At 41.6% G+C, this 21,201-nt stretch overlaps 2 protein-coding genes across 16 annotated transcripts in view; both read right to left on the bottom strand.

Annotated features, from left to right (window-relative positions):
• The window catches only part of msi2b (musashi RNA-binding protein 2b), a 213,085-nt gene extending 211,941 nt beyond the window's left edge, over positions 1 to 1,144 (bottom strand). For 13 of the 15 annotated variants that reach the window (XM_079481926.1, XM_079481933.1, XM_079481924.1 and 10 more), the window contains exons 1-3: positions 864 to 1,087; positions 478 to 518; positions 124 to 205 (exon numbers count right to left, since the gene is read on the bottom strand). In XM_079481926.1, coding sequence (XP_079338052.1) covers positions 124 to 205; positions 478 to 518; positions 864 to 925 — 185 coding nt within the window. In that variant the 5' untranslated portion in view covers positions 926 to 1,087. Of the gene's footprint in view, positions 1 to 123; positions 206 to 477; positions 519 to 863 lie in introns of all 15 variants that reach the window. The other 2 variants (XM_079481925.1, XM_079481932.1) reach the window with 1 other exon arrangement.
• Positions 1,145 to 6,817: 5,673 nt separating this feature from the next.
• On the bottom strand, positions 6,818 to 21,080 carry akap1b (A kinase (PRKA) anchor protein 1b). The gene is made up of 11 exons (XM_079482289.1): positions 20,896 to 21,080; positions 15,279 to 16,834; positions 12,926 to 13,056; positions 11,633 to 11,759; positions 11,432 to 11,553; positions 11,038 to 11,215; positions 10,815 to 10,965; positions 10,539 to 10,606; positions 10,378 to 10,451; positions 9,752 to 9,817; positions 6,818 to 9,293 (listed from the first exon to the last, which is right to left on the bottom strand). The coding sequence occupies exons 2-11, from the start codon at positions 16,807 to 16,809 to the stop codon at positions 9,231 to 9,233; spliced, it is 2,511 nt and encodes an 836-aa protein (XP_079338415.1). The 5' UTR covers positions 16,810 to 16,834; positions 20,896 to 21,080; the 3' UTR covers positions 6,818 to 9,230.
• Positions 21,081 to 21,201: the final 121 nt, after the last annotated feature.

Consider the following 21,201-nt stretch of genomic DNA (forward strand, 5'->3'; position numbering starts at 1 on the left):
AGAAACCCCGTCGCTTATCAAAAGCGCATCGCGGCATAAGAATAACAGCGCAAAATCGTGCAACATATCAGTAATGGCCACGCGTAAAAGTGCTTCAAAGGAAAAACATCACGTTATTTTTACCTGGAGCGTTTTGTCGTGGGATCCCTCATCACCATACATTCTCTGATTTCTCCAAATTTACTAAAATAGTCTCTAAGGCTGTCTGCGAAACAAACAGGAGAGAAAAAGAGGACACATAAGCAAAGCGTTCGCGCGTTACACACCACAACAGTTTTTTTTAATTAAACGCCCCCCTGGATGTATACCAGGGGTCGAATAGAGGACTTCAAATGACTGGGAATGAAAATAACCTTGCGCGCACGGCACATATCCCACACAGCGCGCCGCGCTGGATACAACGTAACCAGCCCGGACGCGCAACAAAACGCAGCCCGACAAAGGGTCGGAAATAAGACGGAATGATCGTGCACTTACCTGGTGAAGTTTGCCAGCTGAGGCCACCGATAAACATTTTACTGTAAGGGGAAAACACAGCAGAAGTGAGTCCAGATGTCAGATCGGCCATTTTGACGTGTAGCTAACTACTTAGCTAGCGACAAAAAAGCAGAGCTGAGCGAAGGCAAAGCAGAGATCGAGGAGAAGAGAGCCGTGCGTGTTTTTTACTGAGCTTTGCTCTAAGGGCAGGCCCGCACGCTCGTATAAATCAAACAAAGGTGTAGTGGTTGCGCGCACCCGGAAGGCTGCGCCGATGCCAATGCATTGGAGAGGAGCGATTTTAAAAACACTCTCTCCCTGAATCATGTCACTGGAGGAAAAGAGACGAGAAAAGTCAAGTGCTGTCAGCACTGGCTCTGGCTTACCCCGGGTCGTGTTGCGAATCGTTAGGGCTTCCAGATGTGGCTTGGCTCCCGTCTCCCTCCATTGCTAACCCAACTATGGCCAGTAACTAACACACACACTGTCAGAGCGAACGCTACCCGTAGCCCCGCTAAGAGAATATTACTGAGCCGGGAATGCAAGCGTCACACGTGGGATCAGTTCTGCCTGGCTCACTCCCCCTCCCTTCAGCCGCGCGGGGCGGGGCGGAGAAGGGGCTCGTCACCTAACCCATTTCATTGACGTCATTAGCACGGTAACGCCCACTTGGAGCTCGGAGCATGTGGATTTTTGTCTTTGTGTTGTTGGTTTTAGTTGTTCGCTGCCTGCGCTTATACAAACAGAATCATGGCGAAGGCTAAGTGATGGTAATGCTATTGACACTAAAGGACGACTTCTGACATCTTTGCCGCTGACAATTCGTAACTTGCATTGTGTTTTGTATTAAAATTGCTAGAACGTGTCCAAACAGCGAGTATAAGGCGTGCTTTTATTTACAGACTGGTCCATGAACCAAACTGAGGGTCTTTTTTGCTTCCTTTTGAATGGTTACGTTTGGTGATCAAGTAAGTTGATATACGAAGCTTGCGTAACTTGGTTAAGGGCGCAGTGTCACGCTATATCCTTAAGTTGGCTACGTTTGCACAATTTACTAAAATAAACCATGGTTTAACTAGTACCAACGTTTTTTATTATTACTATATTGTACTTATTTACTGTAGTCTAGTATCACCATAATAACCAATAGTTTAACCATGATGTTTGTTGTAAACTGTGGTTATGCAAACCATGGCGATTTTCATACAATTACTAATATAACCTATACAATTACAGTAAACAAACAACATGTGCACAGAACGCATTATACTAACGAATGATGCAATACACCACACTGTAATATACAGATATTTTGCCAGGCAAAGAAAGTATTGGGCAACATATAACACACATGTGTGTGCGTTACGCACAGGTGGAAAGTGCAACTGTAGATTTAATTTTGCAGCAATGAATACTTAAAAAATAAGAGCATATCGTTTTGAGCACCGTCAGCTCGATAACCTGGCTTCCCCAAAATGGATATATCCGCCCTTGTTAATTTCGCATTTTAAAATTCCAAGTGTCTAAAGATGAATAGGACGGCGAAAGCACAATGCAAATATTTAATGTGATCACTGTTCTTTTCCTGTCATTCTTTATATATGCATGTTTGTTTTGTCAGTGTAAAGAACACACTTCATTCAATGACACCCATCTGTCACCATAACACTGTCAAAATATCCCAGCACATCGCCTGAGGGTTTGTGGACCCTGTGACTTAAGAAAAGTGCAGTTTTACACATCAATTAAGGGTCTTTAAAATGCACAAAAAAAGGTTAAGGGATCTTGTGCTTATTATCCACAGAGAGTCAGCCTGTGCATTAAGATGGAGAGAGAGAGAGAGAGAGAGAGAGAGAGAGAGAGAGAGAGAGAGAGAGAGAGAGGGCTCAATTAAGCCTGCCTGCTCAGTGGATTTCTGTCATGCTACAGTGATTGCTGTTTATTTCCTGCAGCTCGCTTTGAGAAAAGGTTCCATGGCCCAAAGACAGCCCATCATTCTTCTTTTTTGCCATTTTTTTTTCTTTTATACCTCCTCCAACTCATATTTCCTCTTCACTGCTGCTAAAGATAGCTTTTGAACAACAGTCAGACCTCTCGTAGTGAATAGCCCACATAAAGGAGGCTAAGATGCTCTTGATTGGCAGGTGAACCCTGCTGTCTCATCTCACCGGCCGGAGGACCACTTGTTGGTAAACTGACACATGGGCACATAAGGGGTCTCTCTCCCCTGAGCCAGACCACTGTTTTGAAAGCCACGAGCATCATTTATCTCAGATCACGTCTCGCTGTGTAATTGCTAATTGAAAGTACCATTAATAAAAATCATTATCTGAAAGCTTCCTCTGTTTCGTGTCATTTTTGTTAAGTTCAAATATGCATCACCACCGCAGTTCCGTTTCGGTGTAATTCAATACGTAATTAATTTTCTGATGGGGTTTGGCGGAACAGTTTACAGGGCATTTAAGATAATCGAAATGACATTATTTCATAATAAGGCGTAATGGTGGGCAAAATAGTGTACCCCAAAACCACTGCCTTTCATTCAGCAGACAATGACACTCCATCTGACCACCCAAAACACGTCGCGCTGTCGTCTCTCCGCTATTACAAGGCGGGTTGCCAGACATTCACAAGCGGGCTGTCCAAACGGGCTGTTTTTAGAATCACGGCTCATTGAGATTCAGCATAATTGTACAGGAAATCACTGTTTAGAGTTTGGTCCGAACCGTCTGCACGATGACCCGAGCATCACACAAGCCTTAAAGACCATTTAGGGGTGTGTTTATGGCGAAGCTAAGCGTTTATGGGTTCATTAAAGAACACTGGAGGCCAAACGGACCTCTTTTATGAACTTATTTTGTTGCTGCCCGTGTTTCTCATCACCTTGTTTTAATCGTACCGTCACGGATGTAAAACATTTGTTTTATTGCATTACAGTACCTCGTGGCACTAATATTTGTCTGAGCGCATAAAAACAAATCTGTAGATCAAGCAGAAAACCATCTACATAATAAATATACGGCCGCTATGAGACGAGGCATCTATTTCATTAACGTTACCGTTCTCTTTATGAATATTCATGTTACTTGTGACACAAACAGAGAGGCGGCTGTCGGCTTTGATGAAATGCAATTTCAATTCGGCTACACATCGAGAGTGTATTTAAATGTATGCATTCGCTGTTTTTGAAGGAATGGTTTATTAACGCAACCCTCGCATTTATAAAGTTAAATCTAATGTCTCTGCAAATCCATTAAGTCTTCAAAACCGCAGAGGAAGATGTCTGAACAGAAGGCCCTTATTAAAAAGAAGACTAAGTGCACAACACAGATCTGCCCAATTAGACCCGCGCATTTAGCAATTAGAGAGGAAAATGTAACCTGCGAAACATTGCCTAAATCGGACAGCCAATTTGACAACAGAGCTGGAAAATATCTGCTCCGATCTTTAAATGGATAATCACAGAGATAATGCTTCATGTTTGACAATTTGTTTTAATGGAGGGTGAGGTATTAAAGAATGAGGTCTCATCATGCAGGTCCTTTTCAAAGTGCTGTCGGAAAGTTTGTATGGGTTCAGGTTTAAGATCGACGGTTCTGTCAAATATAACAAATATAAAATGCCACAGGGTCTGAGCAGAACAGGCTTTGGAGAAATGCACAAGTTTGCTTAAAGATCTATGCAGTCATTTTAAAGTGTACAAATGAACCCACTTATAGTTGTACTTCTGATGCTTTGTGTTTCGTAGGTTTTAATGAGACGTGATCTTTTTTGGGAGGTAATCTTAAATGAAAACTCTATTGTAACGTTTACAACAAATGTTGCTCTATGTGTCAAAGACATATCCATGTAGAAGATCATCAGCCTGTAACACACTGGACATGGGGATAACTGACAGATCCATTCTTATATGTGTGTCCAGTAAATAAGCATTGAGAACTTCATATAATCTAGACAAGACAGATCTAACAAGATTTGATCACATCCAAACTTCTATTTCTGTTTCATTTGCCTGCACGGACTGTTTTGCAAACAACATGTCGTCTAATTTACTGTAATACTTGGACAACACCGCCATGTTCCCAAAGTAGCATTTGAGCGACGTCAGTGTTTATTGCTGATGTTCACGTTTCATTTAGGCCGTGGGCTATTTGCTACGTTCAAATCTTTTTATACGCACCTGTACACATCAAGTAATGTAGAAAGAACAGAGGAAAGATGTTTGTACCCATGCTAATGATCTGCCATCAACGTTATTGGCTCACACTACAAAGCAGACGCTCCATTCATCGGCCTGTAAAGGAGACTCACACCCGAAGACGTGCTGTACATGTGAGCTCACATCGTGTGGTGTCAGGGGAAGAAAAGAAGCTGAGGGCCGTTTGCACACTTTTACGTGAATTAGAAGCTGCTCTTATTTATTGCCCCAGTGTCTGCCTTTGAATTCATGTCACTGTTTCTAAAAGGGTGCTTGAACAATGTAAAGTGACTTGTTATTAATTCATGAATGTCATTCAACTTTGGACTTTAAACAATAACCAAGAACGTGTTTCCAATATCTGCATTTTCACTATCCAAGTTTAAACATGTATCATCTGAAATGCTTTGCTTAAGAATTGCCTGATTTCTTTAAAATATATATATAATCAATGCAATTTGGTTTGACATTTAACTATCAAATGCAACGACCCTCTTATTTTAATTTGTGGCTCTTTAAAGGGACTCTTAACTTGTCTTTAAAATGTCTGGACAGCATAGATGTTCATAGGGCATAGCGAAATCAATTTGTTCCATAGACTGTTTTAATGAAAGAATGCTTCTGGCCTTAAGCCTCGATGGCCTTTTTAAGCCGGTTATCAGATTCATAAAGTATTACTTTGAAATGCTTTAGAATCGCCCTTCATGACAATTGAACTTGAACTAGCTACTCCCGATTATTTTCTCACTTGAAATATTTGCCTGCCACTCTTATAACAATAGACGGTCAAAAAGTGTCATTGGTCATGCCAGAATGGACTTCCGCTTTTCCCCATACATTACTGAAAATGATAAGGGGGTGAGACACAAAAATGGAAGGCCCCGGGCAGAACAATCAAATGAGAGATGTGTTAGTGTTAAACCGGCCCTCGGAAGACCAAAACATTCATTTAATTCCAGTGCTGCCGTCCAGCGTTACATTCATATGACAGAATATGTCTGAATATCTATTGTGTTCTCGCGCAGTATTCAGAGATTTAAGGGTCTCGGCTGTCTGGGGGTGGAAAGCGAGACAAGGGTGACCTCGGATAATTACCGGTGTCCAGCCACGAGCTAGAAAGCGTAGCCTTTTAAGACGCCTGAATAAAGGTTGTGTGAGCTTGAGTGCCTTCATTAGATTCGAGCTCACGCATTACCACTATTTGACAGAGATCAGACGGACAAAAAGGCCCATTTAAGTGCCCTGTAATGGAGATGGTCTTGACACCCCATAAGTTGATCTAATTTCCCTGAAAAAAGAAAACAATTTCAGGTCGAGCTGAAATATTATGCTCGGACGCCACCTCGTGTTCATATTACGACGTCGCATCGCCTCGCAATCACGTCTGTTGTGTAACGTCATGGGAAAATAAAGAAATATGATCAAGGACATAGGATTAAGAAAATTAAGAGTTATGTTTATGTATGGTTCATTTAAAGACCCCTGTCTAACCAAAAAAGTTTTTCAGCTCTATATTGCTCTGTGAATTATGAATCCTATAAAAGGTATTTGACATAAGCCTATCATGTATCAAATATAAGCTATAAACCTGTTCACCAGTCTCGTTGTCTGGGGGAAAATATTTGTGATTAGTCATTGTTAGTAACTAGTGTTAGGATTATAGAGGTTTAATACATGGATGCATAAATCTTTGAGATTTAAAGTGTGCTCATTACATGGTCTCTTCCTCCCTCTAGAGGTTAAGAAAATTACATTTCTATTTTGGACAACTGCTGCTGCAAATGGATTTCCAGACCAATTTATTATTCTCACACCTCTGAAGTTATATTAAAGAGGATTTATCAGATTACAATTCTTTTAATACTAGTCACAGATTTATAAGATAGACAACATACAAAAGTCCTTATACCCTCTTACTATACTGAGAAGGCATTTAAAATATTTAGCAGACTGGTTAATGCACACAACAAAACTGTAGTTTGCCGTTTTAATAAAATATGACTTTAGGACTATTGTAGAGATATGCATAGAAAAGCAACATTGATATTTGTCCACAAAACTAACCTTGTGCATTTTAAGCATTACCTTTTAGATTAAATGCTTAAAAGCACAAATCTACGCGTCAGTTTCTAAACAAAACACGCCACAAAATGTTTTTAATAACTTTATTCTCTTTTTCAATAGATCTGTACAAGCAAATCATCAAACGTTTGAATGAGTCTGGCAAAAAACCGACCTGTACTGTACATGTCTAGGATTGCGTACACTCATTTAAATAATCAAATTCATCTAGCTAAGCAAACATCTCAAACCATTCCTACCAACAGAGAACAGGTGAACAGAAAGGGGGATGAAAAAATAACATGTTCCCTTTTGATACCAACACTCACATCAGTGTTTTTACAAAAGTACAGTGAGATACCTTATATATATATACACATACACACACCTGGACAAGTCTAATGTAGCGCGACTGATCCATGACAGGAGAGTGTGGGTAGGAACATACAGAGGACACATGCTCTAATGGTAGGAGGGAATATGATGATATGAGAGTGGATTATTCAGACTTAAAAACAGAAAAGTGAAATGTTTCAACGTGGTTCCTTAGTGCACGTAGACATACAGGATAAACCCTAAGATGGCTGTACACACTGCCATAGGTCAAATACACAATTCCCGAAACGACAAACAAGACAACAAATGAAGAGCTCATACCTGAGATGGATGCAAGACAGTTTAGAACCTCGAGCTTGTGATATTGATATTGTAAAATGGTGGAAATTAGAGGGTTTGCTTGTGTAGTAGTGCTCTTGATGGAAGTCTAAACTTTCTTTTAGTGGACTTTGCAATGATGTCAGTTCATGTATACCAAAGCTCTCTACTATCCGCGGGGTGTAATTCCACTTCGAAAAAAGTTGTATTAAGGCCAAATACGCAAAACACGATTCTAGTTTTCATTTTTTTGTCATTTAATTGCATTCATTTAATAGATTTTAGGAGTCCAAAACTGTACTGCTAACAATCAAAATCAATTAAATGACCCATAACCGGGATAAAAGCCCAGTAACGTCGCAACCAGGGACAACTTTAAACATTCTACAGTCTGACGACATTACATTACAGCAGCAGAAACAGGGATGAGACCTGGCCAAAGTGTCAATTTAACCATCAGGAAAAGCATAATCAATGAAAACATACCAAAAAAATAATATTAATAATCACCGTCATTATATCAACAAATTACAGATGGAGTATTAAAGCAGATCTGATCCAATGTAAAACCAACATAAAAATGCTATGAATAAGGCATAAAGCTTTTTCAAGACAGGTGTACCGAGAGCCTTCCCTATTAGCCAATCAGGACCGTGAACAACAGTGGGGTGGGTTTCTGGGGATGGACACCATATACCCTTCTTATTTACAGAATGCAAAGAGTAGATGGCAATTAGTTGCAGTGAAACGTGGTTCAAGCTGGACGTGATTCAAGATCCGAGTGAGATGATAGCACTGGTCGACATCATAGCATGACTGCGACACAGTGCGCTGGGCCAAAGATGTGCTTTGGAGCAGAATAACATGCATACAAAACCACATACAGACCCATTCATTACAAGCAGAAGGGAAGGCCCGCTCTCCATCAGTTTCCTTCAGGACACAGGTTTTAGTGGATGGCTGTCAGGATGGGCTTTTTCACCTTATATTACAGCACCGTTCAAACTTTAGTGTTGATCTAGGGCTGTAGCTTCCCCCCTCAAACCAGCCCAGAGGTCAGGGGGGCACAGATGTGTGTAGTCAGTGTAAGTCAAGAACCCCACGAGAGCTCAAACTGGCCACTGCTGTCAGGCTGATTCGAGTCCGGAGCACGTGGCTTGAGAGATGGGTGTCGTTTCCCCTCTAAGGCCACGCAGTTGTACAGACAGACATAGAGATGGATTATATGAAGCTGTGCTAGTTTGTCCTTTCTTGATGCGTCTTGAGATACGCAGGATCAGACTGACTTCAACAGAAAATCATTGCTTAAATGACCACATTTTATATCACCAACCCGGTCGGAAAGCGAAACAAAGCTGAGATAACAAATGCAAACATGATGTCCCAACATTACATCAACCGCAAATCTTCTCAATATACAGATTACAGTTATTTAACCCACGGCATAATCCGCTCTGGTTTGTGCTGGAAGGAGTCTGGTCGAACGGAAAACATGATTAACCTTTATTTAGTTACAGTATTGAAATTTACAAGGAACGTCTTCAGTCCTTATTGGTGTTCATTCATTGACACTTGACTCTTTTCGTTTTTCTTTAATACAGTACGTAGGTTTGATATGAAAGTGGGATAGAAAAGTAAAGAAAATCGCGGGTGGAAAAAAAACCGCAGGTGGGGAAGGGAGCGAACCAAAAAAGGAATTTTCCCTTAGTCGGTGTATGAAGAACGCATGGTGAGAAGAGGACTACGGGACCTGCGGAGCTTCAGAAGTGGTGATGGTTAGGGGGCAGGTGGGCCGAGAAGTGAGTGAGGAGAGGTGGGGCGAGAGAGCGGCACTGGAGGATCAGAAACTGTCCACCCATACACCGTACTCTCGCTCTGCCAAAGTACGGTTCAGAAGGACCAGCTGCAAAACAAGGAGGAAACATGTCATTTGTCTGAATTAAGATTTCTTCAGAAGTCAACACACTGAAGCTCAACCTAGGCTGTCAATCTACATCTTCTATGGACATTTTGCACTTTGACAATATATAAATTAAATATAAAAAATATGAATCTGGCCTTGTGCATTTATTACTAACAAAAAAGTGATTCACATCTTTAAAAAATGCAAACTTTTAAAAAACCCTAAGCAAGGTTACTATAATTTTCTGAAAATGTGACAACATTTTATATATAATGAAAACACACAAGACACACACACAAAACATAGCATGTAAAATAGCAGCACAAAATACATTTGTACAATTATCACGAAAACAAAATATTCAATCAAAGCAAATCTAATACTAGATAAAACTAATACTAAAATAATAAACCATGTATGACCAATATAACAAATTCTCTGAAAATAAATCATCTCACCTCCTCTCCCACCATGTTCCACATGTGTACTAAGGGAAGTCCTGTATTGTTGTCATAGTTAGTGACCTATAAGAAAGTTGGCCATTAAATTAGCATTACTATTTTTAAACATTGACAACATTGCAGACACCATCCATTAAAGAAAGATAGGGCTGCAACAACTAGTCGATAAAATCTATAACAGTCAATAATGAAAATAGCGGTCAACAAATTTCAAGTTGTGCAGTTTCAAAAGTCAAACGTGTCTCTCCATGTGGCACAAGTTGCACAGTTTTAAAGCCAGGCATGTTTTGCATGCATCTCTTCAAGCCGTTTTAAAGTTTAAACTTTTTACCGTGCTTCGCTACATTTGAATGACAAATATCTCACTTTTTATGCCACAAAAAATAATCCTCTTGGGAGAGACTACTGTCAGCTGCTTCTAATATGACACACCTGAAACAACTCATAAGCCTTTGTGTGTTAATAAGGGGGACATCCAAAACATTTTGGGAGAATGCTAAGAAGTTCAGTTGCGTTTACTTTTCCCCATTAGCTAAAGATCTAATTACAATTATTTTGATAATCGATTATTTAATCGATTAATCTGATAAAACATTTAGTTGCACCCCTAAAGACAGACATACCTGTGCAAGCAAAGGAACCCCTCGTGTCATCTCTTCCAGTGCAGAACTGGCATCGGCGGAGAACCTGTCCTCTCCTAAAATTCAAATGCGAACACTGTGTGATCCGTCTGAACTTAGTCGAAAAAAATTCAGCTTATAAGATTCAAATCTACAAGCCAAACCTGGAAGAGGAGCGATGTTGTCCAGTAACACTTCGGTTCCTTGGAACGGTAATGTTACAAAGTCCGACCTGACAAGCAAACACAAGGTTACAAATTAAACGATGAATAAATCATAATTGATTTTAGGTTAAAAAAAAGGAGGCAAAAAATTAACTACATTACTGGGACAGAACAAATAAGAAAGGTTTTCGGGGTCAACAGTCTCTTTAAGCAAGTCCTCTGTGGTCTCTTTTTCAACTCCTAAAAGGAAAAAAGCCAACATGATGGAAAATCAACCTGATCTGGCGAAGACTGTCAATCTTGACTCTTTCGTAGCCTCCATAATCCACATATCGGATCTCTACTTCATTCGAGTCTTTGTAGTACGAGATGACCTGCGCTCGCCACCAGGCTCCTTCAACCGCTGGGGCCGCACAAATCACACCAACTGAATAGAGATGGAGGTCAGGATGAGAAACAGAACCAGAAGGTGAAAATAAAGACTTAACAACCATCTTACCTTCCACGGGTGATGGCAACGCGGGTGTGCCGGGCTGTGAATAACAGAGGAACATCTGCTGGTCCAGGCTGCGCAGGGCGTGATATGTCGGGTGAGTGTGTTGCTGGACAAACATATGACCGGCCGATACGATATTCACTACAATCACCTCTACCGTAACACCGTTGGGCAAAAGAAGCTGCAAAACACGTAAACATCAGCAAGGACATTTTAGCTGACGTTGTTTTATCATTCCAGATACTTTCACCATCTGGACCATCCGATCAATGCATTTAGAACTACAAGGAGCTTTTCTATTCTATCGACAATATCACATACACAATGAGTGGCTTAACATAACTTAGAGAGATCTGCTTAGTTTAGCAACCTAGGAGAGAGAGGCATCAGCGCTTACCCAGGATGTCATTGGCAGGGAGGGCAACGTTAGCGTTGGAGGAGCATACAAGTTGGTCAGGTCCAAGTCTTTGAATTTCTTCCCGATCAAGGTAAGGGCTTTATCTACCTGCTGTTGGGTTCCTAAGAATAAAACAAGAGAAAATCAATAATCAAGGTGATAAAGCGTAAAAGCATTAATTACTGCGAAAACACCACATACCCTCTATATGGCATATCTGGAACTCTTGTGTGTATGGCAGGGTTGAAATGTAGATCTTAGCACCAGAGGTCTGCTTTAGGAAACTCACATATCTCCCCTGTTTGCCGATTAACCGTCCAACTAGATGCTGCGAAGTGAGAGAGTAACCACAAAGATTGGTCAAGTTTCAAATCTTGCATTACATGAAGAACGAGGATCATAATTGGACAATATATACAGCCATTGAAATAACAGAGAGCATTTGAATTTTTTTGCGATTTGCTAATGTGGAAGCGATGTGAGAGAGAGGGTGTGATTATGGCAAATAAATGCTAAAGAAAAATCCAATTCAGAAGACCACACACACAGCCTGTGGCATACTCGCGCGTCTCTGCCCCATGTGGCGTGTCTCCCGGATTGAACAACAGTAAGTCCTATTTGAATAACGCCCAAAACACAATGCAAAGAGGAATTTTATAATGGTTTTAATGGAAACAATTAGAATTTCAGTAATGTTTTTTAATTGTTATATCTCAGCAGGGTAACTATTATACTGTGCTGCAAACTATCGACAATATTGAGCTGAAGCTTGACTTACAAAATCAAATCGCAATGTCTGTCAAAACAAAAATGCAATTAGATATTTTCCCCAAATCGCATTTGTCCTAATCGTGGCCATTCCAGTCCAGTGTCTTTTGAATTTCAACAAAATCAAACCCAAGGAGTGATATAAAGTCATCAAACAGCAATCAAGATTATCACAAAAATATTTAATAACCTAAATACATGTACAAATATTACATTTAGCAGACGCTTTTATCCAAAGTTCAGAGTTCATGGAGCAATAAGCGATATGTCCTACAAAGAGAAATAGTACAATAGATGCTAATATATTACTGTTGTATTGCTCAAAAGGGAATAAGAACTTTGGTTTTGACCCATCGCTCCAGTCTTAATTCTCTGCAAATAACAACATTATTTCAGTTTAAAATTTGGCAGAAATATTGTTAGTAGTTCAGAGAATAAAACATAATAAACCATTTTATCTAAACACACACCTACAAATGGTAAATTCTGAAAAACTGAATGTGGTCTTTTAAAGTCTCCAATGAAACCGACGTCACTAAGGTTTTACTTCTGGATTGGACAACGGAACATCGACTAAGAAAAATAGTGGGCATGGCTTGTGTTTTCCACAAGCTGTCTCTCAAAACACAAGACACATGTTTCCCCCGACATTGTGCGAAACTGGCTGTATTAAAATGGCTGTAATTATGGAATGTGATGAAAATCAGAGGTCTGGGAGAAACACACCTTTGGCACCTCTATCTCCCACACAATGAGCTCTGAGCTCTGTGACGGACAGGCCTGGCTGCCACTTGCGAGGCTCTCCGTCCCCAAAGTGGAACAGCTGTCCACAGAATCCATGCTATTCACATCCGAACCTGTTGAGAGAAGTGACAAATGTGGTCAAAGAATAACACACAATCGGGCTGTACCCAGGATTGGTTCACATGAATAGCAACAAATGAAAATTATTTTGTATTTTACTCTCTAATGTCTTTGCAAACATTACATTTTTCGTTTTATGCATTTGGCAGGCGCTTTTATCCAAAGCGACTTAAATTGCATTATACTATACATTTGTTTCCGACTATGTGCAATACCCTGGGATGAAACCCATGACCTTGGCGTTGCCAACGCCATGCTTTAACCACTGAGCTTGCATACACATGACTTTCTTACACAGAACACAAAAGATTATATTTGTGACTAATGATGGTTAGCAAATAACACTAGCCACCATTGACTCCAAAACCACTCAAAATATCTTGATAGGGTCAATGATAGCAGAATCTTCTGAAGTGAACTCTCCCTTTAACATATTCAAGTACCCAAATAATAATTGTCTACTAAGCTTGATCAAATAAACAAAAGTAAGAGAGTCACCTGACGGGAACCTTGAGTTGATTTGTATTTCATTACAAGTACAATTGGCATAGCTGAATAAAAAGACTTCCATTCCAGACATGCTCCCGAAAACATCACCGCAACATATACTGCCGTCCTTCATGGGGTCTAAACAAACCATTCCTTCAGAAGCCAAACGCAAATGCTTGCTCGGCCAGGTCATTGCCGTTTGCTAAGCAACCACGAGGTAACAATAACAAACATGACTGGTACAAATGAGAAAGTAAACCATCAGACAACACAAGCCTCTTCCCACAAAACAAGAAAAAAGCCCTTATTGTTCTTCATTAAGGCATCATAAAACTTGACTGTACACCCATGCATTTTCACAATTCAGTCAAAATCAGCTACTCAGTAGGAAGCTTTGCACTTAAAAGAGAAAATGGGCTGGAGTAATAAAAGAAATCAGTCGAGTGGCTGCGAGACTCCACACCTTTTACAGGTCACAAGGTGAAAGAAGCCAGATCAGCTAACAGCAGCTCACAGATGCTCAGGCAAATCACACTCACACACCCCACACAGGTGCTTCCCGTCATCAATGTTACTGGCAATGCCTAGCTTTTCATTAATAAACAAAAATCATAAACGGCACAAATGGACAATGTCAGTGCCATTTATAGAATCTCATCGATTATTCACCCTTGTGTCATTCCAAACCTGTATGCCTTACTTTCTTCAGCAGAACACAAAAGATGTTTTGAAGAATGTTGAAAACCAAACAATTGGCACCCATTGACTTCCACTGTATGGACACAAAACCACTGAGACATTTCTCAATATATCATCTTTTACGTTCCACAAGACAGAGTCAAACCAGTTTTAAACAACACAAGGGAGAATATTTAAAATGTTTAGGTGAACTATCACTTTAAGAGGGGCTGGTTTGACAGAACAAAGGCTGGAATATGACCATGTTCTTGTTTCCAAGAGGCTCGGCAGGTTTTACCACCACCACCATTTAATGTCTACATAATAACAACAAACTGTTTGGAGGATGGGAAGTCACAGTAAGAAGCCACTAATATCCATTTAAGGAAGTTGCTGTATTAGTAAAAACAGGCACATGCACAAGTGTGGATGTGCTCATGTAACACGCTGTTTGGGAATTTGAGCATCTGAGGTTTCCAATGGGTATAATACAATCCCCTAGTTGAGAGGAAACCTTGACTCAGGCATTTTTCCCCCACTCTCTGTTCAAATGTCAATAACGTGTTGGAGACTGGTTGAATTTGAACCCAAGAACATTAAGTACAATATACAGTAGTGGGCAAAAATTATATCCAACATGTTTTGCATATTGTCAAGTCCTTCGAGCTCAGCTTTAACAATTTAAGGACAACTGGTCAAAAATACAAAGCTCATGGAGTCCAGACCCAGAAATATGAATTCTGCAGTCAAAAACATTTTAATGTTGTATTTATTTTAAACACAAAGAAAGATACATGTATATAATTAAGAAAATAATAAAAGTCTTACAACTTCAGTACTTGAGAAAATGATTTGGCAAACTACAGCATATCAAGTACATTTTATTTTAAGTGTTTGGCCATTTTGTACCATACATATTTTGATGGTCAAGTCTAATCTTAGGAAACATTAAAAACAAATTGTAAAAAACACCCTCCAGTATCACTATTGGCCACTGCTGTACATTTCATCATACATGTAGGTCTAAGTTTTGAAAATTGTCACTCACCTCCCGACTGGTCAGCTTCTAACTCGCTCATGGTGCCGTTCCTAAGGCCCGTACCGTTCAACCGTGCTGCCTCGCAAACCGAAGCCACATTCTCTGCTGTAAGTGAAGACTCCTGAGGAGCAACTCTCTCCTGCAGCCCATCTCCGTGACCCTCTGAAGCCCTACATGTCCCTGAAATTTGAATGAGGTCCTCTTTGCTCTCAGACACAGTCGAAGACAACCCCATGCAATGGAGGTCCTCGCTGCTGACGCCATCCTCCGACTGGCAGGTGCTACAGCCCGAGTCTTCGACAAGCACTTCCTCTGCCTGCAGCTTGGCCACAACTGGTGTCAACTCCAACGGCTCCTCAGATGACATGGTCAACATCACCCTTCCCTCGCTCTTCTCTTTCCTCTCGTCATTCAAGAGCAAAGGAGCTAGACAACCATTGACCATCTCTTCCGCTATCAGGGCCATCTGTGCACTTTCCACATGGCTTTGAGAGACTGTGCTCTCCAAAGATACACAGAACTCAGATTCCCTTCCGTTAACATCAGGCGTGCTGTTGTCAGCCACCTCCGAGCTCTCGCTATGCCGGGACTCACAGCTGCTGACCGCCATGACCTCCTGCGTGGCTGCTGAGATGACCTCAGTGATCAGCCCTTCCGCGAGACGCTGAAGCTCTTGAATGTTTGGACTGGTCTCGGACGGCCGACCCATGTTTCCGTTTTCATGGTGCCGGACCTCTGTGCAGCTTTCTGAGAGGGGTGTGCTGGTGGAGTTGGGGAACGTGGCCAGACCAAGGGGTGTTTTGGGGCTTTGAGTCTCCATCTTCCCAAGCCCATCCTCTATTGAGGATGCAGTGGAGGCTAGCTCAATGTTTGTCACGTCAGCTGGCAGGTTCTTCGCACATGTTGGTGTGGAGGCTTGAGTGGCCACCTCTCCCTCAGGCTCTGGTCGCTCTGCTTTTACCGGTTCTGAAGACCGCTGATTGTTTAGTGGTTGTCTTTCGGCCTGTTTCTTGATCGAAGCAATTGGCTTCAGATCTCTTCGAGTTGAAGTCGCCACCTCTTGTCCTTTATGATGAGGACTTTCCTCCACTGTTTTTGTAGGAGTCGAAGATGAGATCGGAGATGTCTGCCTGATGGTTTCTGGGTGGCTTTGTTGGGGGACTGATTTTGCATGGCTCGGAGGAGCACATAGCTGTCCGCTCGCCAACACGACAGGGGGAGCGCAGAGAACCTCTTCTGCTGAGGCTTTGAGCAACGGTGTGTGAATCTCTGCTACAACTTCCTGCTCAACAGGTCTGTGCTCTTTGGCTTTGATTCTGTCTCGACTGGTCCTACGGTGTGTGCTGCTGGCGGTGGGACAGCCTTTGTCAGCTATCCCATTGCTGCCCTCACCAGTAGACAGCAAGCCCATAGCTGAGCTCTCCTCACTTTCAAGGCTGGGCAGTCGCTCTTTTTTGCGGGAGATGTACCACCACCAACCTATGAGTGCCAGCACTCCGGGAAGCGTATACGGAACAAAGGACCGGAACCTCAGTGGCATCTCCTCTGGACCCTAGCAGCTACACCTGAGGGCAACAAGAAAATTATCAGTCAGTGTCATTCAAACCGCACCAAAAAAAGTACCATGTTTTTTTTTTCAAAAGGGGTAGTTCACCCAAACACAAATGGTGCCATCATTTGTTCATGCTGACTTTCTTCAGTGGAACGCATAAGATGAAATTGAGAAATGTCTGTTTTTTTATCCATGTTTAAGTTCTTTGGCTACCAATGACCAAATTTTTGTTCAGTAGCAGAAAGTTTATACATATTTGAAAAGAAATGGGGATGATTCATAAAATTCTTTTCATTTTTGAGCGAACTATAAAAGTATAGTTTTATGCTTAAGTTATGCCATTAAAATAGTGACATCTGCTAACAGACACAATGCTTTTTCTTCACGGGAACATGTAAGCTGAAGATAATGAAATTACGTCGCTTCCTTTGCAAAGTGCATTCCACTCAAATGACCGGTTTACTACAAAGTCTAAACGCCAAGGGCTCCGCCCTTCGAAGGAGTAGGGCACAGGAATGATGCCTATATTTGGAATGTTGCTGTGACTGTTTGGTACGAATACACGTACAGTTAGACCCCTATAAGTTAACCAGCATTTTTTGGCATTCAATTTAGAGGCTAAAGTTACACATTGCAGCTTTAAACTTGGACTTTAATAGTGAAAAACATATTGCCTGTGTCCTTCCGAAACCTCAGATGTCCAAATTCAGTTTTTCAGGTAACAGAAGAATAGAGTACTTATTAAATTATGTGCTTTCAAAGTTGACAAGCGACTACTTTTTATTGGTTAGATGTTTGCAAAAGCCAGTGACAAACATAAAGGCCGATTAATAATAATGATGGTTTTTGGCCAAAGAAATGTGGAATCATGGAGATACAAGGTTTCAGAAAGACAGCAGCTATATTATGTCAATAAAATAACACTAATAGATGCTTAAGCAACATTTACTGTAAGCAAGTCACTGCATTAGACACCAACTGTCATTTAAGGAGCACAACAAGAAGCTTAAAATACTAAACAATAACCGCTGCTTAAGTAAACGCCACAAATATTGAGTCACTTTCTGGTTTATAAATTGCAAATACATTAAAAGAATCACTGCTTACTTCAACATTATTTTGGGCTTCACTGTATCAGTACAATAAGAACTTGCTTAAAGGCCATGACTATATGCTATATTACTGAAGATTTGTTACAATAGTGGTATTTTTGCATGCTTAACAGGTCTGCTGTAAAAACTTTACTTTGAAAACTACAAAAGAACACATTTTATACCTAAACTTGTCACATTTTGTTTGGTGTTGCATGTTATATAGTGCAATCCACACAAAAACAACACTCTGTATGTCCTGTCCAGTTTCTCGACATGTCCATCATCTCAAAGTGCAAAAGCCCATAGCTTTTCGGAAACTCTCTATTGGAGAAAGGAAAGAATGGGTAAATCGTCAAGGGAAATTCCCCCCTGTTCAGCATGCATTCTCTGGCTCACATAGAATAAACTAAAATACTATCCACGGAGTTGTAGATGCTGATAACCATACAGCACACACAATAAAACAAAATGTAAACACCCCAAATATGCTGCACGCAAAGATTAAATCCTCCTTCAGACTGTGAGCACATACTCAAAGTCATTATATCTACATCACAGTGCTTGTTGCACTTTTGTTCATGCTGCTTTAAGTGAGAGAGGAGGCAGCCATGCTGAAACTTCAGGGACAATTCTAATGGCTGACATTCAACCTGAGAGGGTGCTGGGAGCTACGTGCTATGTCTGCCTTGCTCCTGATTGGCCGGGGGGGCACTCATTCGGAGTTAAAAAAGGACATCATGCATGCCTTTCCATCATGGGAGCAGCATAAGCCATCCTCCAGCGGAAGAATACTACAAACTCCTCCTCCAATCCTCTCCTGTACATAGTAACCACAAATAAAGAGGTTTTCATTTCTCTGCGGTCCCAAAGACAGAGAGCTAACTGCCTCTGACTGTAAATAAATATTGACAAAGTGTAGAATAGTTCAGCACGAACAAACAACATGTCTTGCTGCACAAGAAGCGGTGTAAGAAAAATGCTATCATTTGGCTAACCATGTCATGTAGGATGATGCTAACCTCATACTCATCTTGTTTTCTAATCGTGAAGCATGAGAGAGTATAGAGATAAATCTATGGTACCATCATTTTGGATCGACCCTGTACTTAAATTGCTCGATAAGTAAAAAAGATCTCGGTTCCATCTTAAGACAAAAAGGAAAATTGATGTTCTGCTTGTGAACTATTGTCAAATGATGCTCAAAAATGAATGATTCTAAATGACAAAGGACTGAGATTTTAACCACTTCATTGAAAGTATAAGCCATATTGTCAAGGTCCTAAAAGCACGCCAGATCAGCAAAACACCACTACCAAAATATTCCTTTTATATGCTTTTTTCAGGCAGGTTTGGATAAAAGTCAAACAACATCCAAACCTGCTCTTTTCGGGAGAAACACCCCCCTTAAACAGACACTTAACAAGCATTAGAGCTTCATTCATAAAGGCTATTCTGACAGCACCAGACGTTTACGTCTCTTTGCTCGTTTCCCGTCACGTGGTCTCGCGTCCGCGTGTCTCTAGCTTACACACATGCGTCTACGTGAAAGGCCCTGGAACGATTACGTTCGCCATTCACCTTCAAACTAGGTTAAACGAACCCTCGTGGAGCAAACCGCGCTCGGCCTGACCGGAGAAAGGAGCCAACGAGCGCGTGCAGCACGTTGACCGTTCGACCTTGGGGAGGCGTGTAGATAACGGAGAGGGTCACCGTAGTCATTCAATCGAGCGACACGTCAAGTACGAGTTTAAGGAGCGCAGATTCGCCGTAAGCTGCTTATTAAAACAAAACAAACATCCGTTTCCTCTCGCGTGTAAGGTGATATCGGTATAACGTTAAATCACCGGCTGCTGCGCTGTAAGTGAAGAATTACACCCGAGCCTTGAAAGTGACGTTGTAGTAGCGCTAGAAACGCGCGCGTTAACACCGCAGCGGAAGTCGGTGATTATAATATACCTTTAGCGATCAAAATCGCCAAGATGTCTGCGTGTTTTGTCGCCATGCATCCCGATGTTGTAATGCATGCATGCTGCGTGTGTTAGCAGTCAGGCTAACTGCCCACTGATGATATAAAGCAGCACTCAATGATAACAAACAAGTACTTTGAAACCGAACATCCGGACAGGAATGAGATACTGCCATATGTACAAAGCAGGGGTCGTTAGAATGAACAGTAACGTGAAACCAGTCAGCGAGACGATTTTGACCTACAGTACGCGTAATAACGCACGCTAGGCCTCACTCACCTATGAATGAATTACAACCGCAAACGGTTAACGTTACACGCTCCAGTCATGCCATCATTGACGTGACTTCTTGTGAGTACTTTGGGCTCCGTCGACACGATTTCACGGGGTAAATGAACCCCCCACGGAGTCCACGAGTCCTGAATTAACCACGAGTTCGGGGAAACCGGTCGTTCGAGTGGCTCGGTACGTTGTCCCGGTGAACGAAGGTGCGAGCGCACTCACTTTAGTCGGTGACAAGCTTCAAAACGTGCAGACAGAACAAAGATCGGGCAACTCGAGTGAGCGTCTCTCGTAGTAACCGGGTGTCTAAAACGTCCATATAAATTCGAATAGCTCCGTGCATTACGTCCCGTCGTCATTCATGCGTCAACAAAATACACAACATTAACGGATGTGCAAAGTTGAGTTTAATTCAGATTTGGACGCAAAGTGGTAGCCAGTTAGCCGCCGCTGCTAAAGCACTGGAAAAGCCATTGTCAAGTTACTTAACTGCGCTCTTGGATGGTTGATACCGGTGGTGCAATGTCACACGACCCACAGAGGTTAAAATCGTTTCCGAAAAATTACAAACACCTGCGATATACGGTAGAAATGTGTCTGGATGTGAAGCAAAGGGCAACAGTAGTACCAAGCAGACAGACAGCTAAAAATGGGTTGCCTCCCTCACTGCGCTATAAGCTTCGCGTATCCACGATACTGAGGTAAAACCCACAAGAGCGATTCATACTTACTGTGTTTATGCGTTCTTCGCACCGCCACTGTGAACTGTGTCGTATTATATTAATGTTACGTATACTGGGCCCAGAACAATCCCAACGTGTCCCCCCCGCTCCGTGCGTGTCTCTTGTCTATCTCCTCCCCACGTGTTACCGACCGAACGCACGCTCTAAAAACAGAGCAGCATCAGCTGATCAACTCTCGCGATAACTACGCGCGGTCAGTAAATGGGAGGAATCTCGCGGGATTACGGCGGTCTCGGATTTAGCAGGGCTGGTTAGGTCATTATGGAGATGTTGATATTTAGAGATGATAAACGG

Source organism: Barbatula barbatula (genome assembly GCF_947034865.1).
Source record: "Barbatula barbatula genome assembly, chromosome: 19".
Taxonomy (NCBI): domain Eukaryota; kingdom Metazoa; phylum Chordata; class Actinopteri; order Cypriniformes; family Nemacheilidae; genus Barbatula; species Barbatula barbatula.

What these genes read in the sequence shown, in the direction of transcription:
- akap1b (XM_079482289.1), bottom strand. Translation starts at nt 16,809, where the DNA reads ATGCCACTGAGGTTCCGGTCCTTTGTTCCGTATACGCTTCCCGGAGTG. An exon ending in AGAAGCTGACCAGTCGGGAG is followed by an intron (nt 13,057 to 15,278) that starts GTGAGTGACAAT and finishes TTCTCTCAACAG; the next exon opens with GTTCGGATGTGAATAGCATG. An exon ending in CAACATCGCTCCTCTTCCAG is followed by an intron (nt 10,452 to 10,538) that starts GTTTGGCTTGTA and finishes TTTGAATTTTAG; the next exon opens with GAGAGGACAGGTTCTCCGCC.